Raw genomic sequence first — 5,000 nt, forward strand, 5'->3', positions numbered from 1 at the left:
GTTTATCTATCTGTCTGTCTGTCTGTCTGTCTGTCTGTCTGTCTATCTATCTATCTATCTATCTATCTATCTATCTATCTATCTATCTATCTATCTATCTATCTATCTATCTATCTATCTATCTATCTATCTATCTATCTATTTTTTGCCATTGTTCCATATCTGCTTGTATCACCTTATATTCTGCTCATTATGATTGTATGTTTCTTTATGTTCTAGTTCTTGTTCTTGTTCTTGTTCTTGTTATTGTTCATGCTCTCTCTCTCTCTCTCTCTCTCTCTCTCTCTCTCTCTCTCTCTCTCTCTCTCTCTCTCTCTCTCTCTCTCTCTCTCTCTCTCTCTCTCTCTCTCTCTCTCTCTTTCTGCGCTGAGTCTGCTTGTCATTGGTGGTGTGCAGTATTGTGTTGTGCTGCGTGGCGCTCTTCTCCTCTCCTCTGCTCTGCTCTGCTCTCCTCTTTTGATGTTTTAATTAGAGTGCCACCTTTGGCTCTCTGACTCACCACTGGAGCTGCTGATGAGCACAGTCGCAAACACACACACACACCCAATAGAACACACACACACACACACACACACACACACACACACACACACACACACACACACACACACACACACACACACACACACACACACACACACAATAGAACACGCACGCTCGCACGCACGCACGTACGCACGCACGTACGCACGCACGCACGCACGCTCGCACGCACGCACGCACGCAGGCACACACACACACAAACTGTCTGTCTGCTTGCCGATTTGTCTGTATCTCTCTTGCGCGCTCTCTGTTGCTCTCTCATTCTTTCTTTCTCTCTCTCTCTCTCTCTCTCTCTCTCTCTCTCTCTCTCTCTCTCTCTCTCTCTCTCTCTCTCTCTCTCTCTCTCTCACACACACACACACACACACACACACACACACACACACACACACACACACACACACACACACACACACACACACACACACACACACACACACACACACACACACACAGGCAGGCAGGCAGGCAGGCAGCAATGTTAGAACACGACCCAGAGAAGGGACCCCTTGGGAGACACAGGCCCTGACTCAGGAGACTCGGGGGGATGTGGAGGATCCTGAGTCACAGAGGCCATGCCTGGCTGGCTGGTGGCTGATGGATGGATGGATGGATGGATGGATGGATGGATGGATGGATGGATGGATGGATGGATGGATGGATGGATGGATGGAGAGAGAGATGGAGGGAGAGATGGAAGCAGTGATGACATGGCAGCTGGTTGACTGGTGAGGATTGATGGTGTGCATCATCATGGACTCAGTGGAGAGAGTAATTATAGACGGACACTTTCATTCTCTCTCTTTCTTTCTTGTTCTCTCGTGTCGTTTTTTTCTTTCTCAATCCTCTCTCCATCTCTCTCTGTCATTATCTTTCCTTCTTTCTCTTTTACCTGCTCTCATTGCAATTCCCCCCATCTCTGTTTCATCCTCAGTCTTTCCCTCTATCATACCATATCACTTTCTCCTTCTCTCATTTCTATTTTTTTCATTTTCTCTCTTGCAAACACTCTTTCTTGCTCTCACACCTTTTCTCTCACTCTAATTTTCTCTAATTGATTATTTCTCTTTCTTTCTCTCTCTCTCTCTCTCTCTCTCTCTCTCTCTCTCTCTCTCTCTCTCTCTCTCTCTCTCTCTCTCTCTCTGTCACACTCGTCTCCTTCTCTCTGAAACTTTATTAATTAAATTTACAAAATTAAATCAAATTATTTGACAGTTCAGTGTGCATGTACATTTTGATATGGTACCGTACATTGCTGTATAGTTTTATCAAGATGGTGCCCTTAAAAATCTAAATAAAAAGCCTCTCTTATTTCCATTTCTCTCTCTCTCTCTCTCTCTCTCTCTCTCTCTCTCTCTCTCTCTCTCTCTCTCTCTCTCTCTCTCTCTCTCTCTCTCTCTCTCTCTCTCTACATCTGTCTTACCTTTTCTTCTGATGTTTCCATCCATTCCGGGAGGTTTTCAGTGCAGTTTTGCCGATGTATATCTTTTTCATGGCTCCCCACTTTTAGTTATCTTCCTCCTCCAATCTCTCGCTCTCTCGCTTCGCTTCGCTCACTCTTGCGCTCACATGCGCTTCCTCAATTTCCTCTCCACCACAGGGCCTCTTCTCTCACAAGTCTGTCTTCTTCCGCTACTTGTTTTTTTATTTTTCCTCTCCACACTCCTCTCTCACTCTCACTCTCTTCTCTTCTCTTCTCTTCTCTTCTCTTCTCTTCTCTTCTCTTCTCTTCTCTTCTCTTCTCTTCTCTTCTCTTCTCTTCTCTTCTCTTCTCTTCTCTTCTCTTCTCTTCTCTTCCTCTGGCACCCTCTGGCTCTTCTCTCCAAACTCTCTTTCTCTATTTTGCTGAATTCTTCTCTCCCCACTCTTCTCTACTCCTCTCTTCGATCCTTCTTATCTCTTGCTCTCCAATCTTCTCTCTCTCGCTCCCCCTTCCCTCTTCTCTCCTCCTCTGCACCACCACCACCACCGCCGTCGTCGCCTCTCTTCCCCGACTCCTGCCGCGGTGCTCCCCGCAGGTGTAGGCTTATTCCTGGGGGAGTGGGCTAGCTGCTGCTGCTGTAGCTGTAGCTGCTGGTTCTGGGGATGGAGCTGGGGCCTGCAGAGGCTGTGTGTAGCCTGCTGACGGAACAGAGGGAACAGGCAGCACGCCGCTAATGATTAGAGGGAACCAACTGCCTCACACACACACACACACACACACACACAGGGACACAGAAACTCATCTCATGTAGTTGGCACAAACTCACACACACAAATTTGTAAACACATACACACATGCATAATATACACTTGTGCACGCAGCGTCTCTCTCTCTTTCTCAGGCATGCAAGTGCATAGTATTAGACAAAACAGAGTCATACAATTACACATGGCCACATTGGCAAACACACCATTACGCATGCAGAAAAGCATGTACACACACACACACACACACACACACACACACACACACACACACACACACACACACACACACACACACACACACACACACACACACACACACACACACACACACACACACACACAGACACACTCACACACACACACACACACACACACACACGCATATTAGGTGCATCCGCTGCCTAATGCCCACTGACAGTATTAATTAACCCCCTCTGGGAGGTGCCACCTTTTGGAGATGTTGTTTGCTCTGTCGCCGCGGCGACCAGGTACTAGCAGGTGTGTCCACTCGGACAGAGATGAATTGTGGGGGAAATCAGACCTGACAGGATGCCACTTCACCAGGCCCAGAAAGGTACCCACACACACGCACACACACACATTTACACAGACATGCATGCATGCATGCATACACACATGCACACACACATGCACACACAGATGCACGCACGCATGCACGCACTCACACACTCACACACACACACACACACACACACACACACACACACACACACACACACACACACACACACACACACACACACACACACACACACACACACACACACACACACACACACACACAGATATACACAAACCACACACACATATCAAGCCCATTAAAAACTGTTGTCATGATGCGCAATTTGAAAATAGTACACTTTGTACTAAGTATAGTCATCAAAAGTATACTTTAAGTATACAGTATGTGTAACTTTAAAAAAGCACAGATGCCATTGCAATGCCACTAGCTACAAGCCTTGACTCCAGAAAAAAAGAAGAGGATGATGACAAAAAGCAAGGATACACACACGCATATCTGCTCGCACACACAGACGCACACACATTTGTATTACTATCTTTGTGAGGAGCTGCCATTGACTCCAATGCATTTTGTTAACATTGAAAACTAGTGAATGCTAAACTGTGCCCTGACCTAAACGATCCCTAACCCAAACCTATAACTACAAACCCCAACTCCGGTGAAGTTGGGACGTTTGGTAAACAGTGAATAAAATCAAAATGCTATCATTTTCAAAACATTCATTCTATTCATTAGATGGAGAATAGTGAAAAGACAACATATTAAGTGTTAAAACCGAGAAAAAAATATTGTTTTGGGGGACATACTCATTTTTAATTTGATAAATGCAACACGTCTCAAATAAGTTGGGACGGGGATCAGTGAAATTTAGTAAACATCCAAATAAGATAAAACAACAAAGAAGAACATTTCAAAATGAATTGTACTGACGGACAATATAGGTGTCCAGGTATGAGATCATCACAGAGAGGCTGAGTCACTTAGAATTAAAGATGCAAAGGGAATAATTACCATAGTTATTACATACATTTTTGAATTCCCTTTGATTTACCACGATTGAGTGTATATAAGACGTATTTTTGTTATTAAAATCATTATATGGGTTCATGACATCATGAAATATATATTGGCTGTAGTCTCACTCTAACACTCCAGGAATTAGAGCCAGGGCTTTGAACCGTTATTTTTTTCCAAACGTTCCGTTCCAAACAGAAACGGAATTATAACGTTTCCGGTTCTGAGTTCCACCAATAAATTGACGTTCCCGAACCGGTTAGAACCAAAAAATATTGTTCCCGGAACGGTTAATTTCGTTCCTGTCAGCTGATTACTCCCCATAGGCCTAACTGACGTTAACCAAGAAAGACGGAAGTGCAAATGAGTCAGCCTACATTAAAAACTGTTTATTCAAGCGGATGAAAAGAATATCCTCCAGAATTTTGTCATTCAGGGACGACCTAAGCGGAGAAGCAGAGAATAAACCTCAATGATGAAAATGTGCACTCCACGCTGACTTGGGTCACGGGGAGCACTATGATGGACATTGTGAGTTTGTGCATATTTGAAGCGGCCATGGATGCCCAATAACGCCGAACATTGTCGGTGCGCTTTACACGCGCTTCCCTGCAATGTCTTACAATAATGCAATGCAAACTCTGTCCTTTTGTATGACAGTGGCTTATCTTAATTAAGATGTGGAGTGAAGACTTTGTAATCTAAAGCT

The 5,000-nt window shown here is 44.6% G+C and overlaps 1 protein-coding gene across 1 annotated transcript in view; it reads right to left on the bottom strand.

The window, feature by feature from the left end:
* si:dkey-174m14.3 (uncharacterized protein LOC563117 homolog) overlaps positions 1-2,214 on the bottom strand; it is a 25,960-nt gene extending 23,746 nt beyond the window's left edge. The window contains exon 1 of the mRNA XM_063222834.1: positions 1,967-2,214. Coding sequence (XP_063078904.1) covers positions 1,967-2,037 — 71 coding nt within the window. The 5' untranslated portion in view covers positions 2,038-2,214. The remainder of the gene's footprint in view (positions 1-1,966) is intronic.
* Between the last annotated feature and the right edge of the window lie 2,786 nt (positions 2,215-5,000).

The sequence above is a fragment of the Engraulis encrasicolus genome, chromosome 18 (genome assembly GCF_034702125.1).
Source record: "Engraulis encrasicolus isolate BLACKSEA-1 chromosome 18, IST_EnEncr_1.0, whole genome shotgun sequence".
In the NCBI taxonomy this organism is placed as follows: Eukaryota; Metazoa; Chordata; class Actinopteri; order Clupeiformes; family Engraulidae; genus Engraulis; species Engraulis encrasicolus.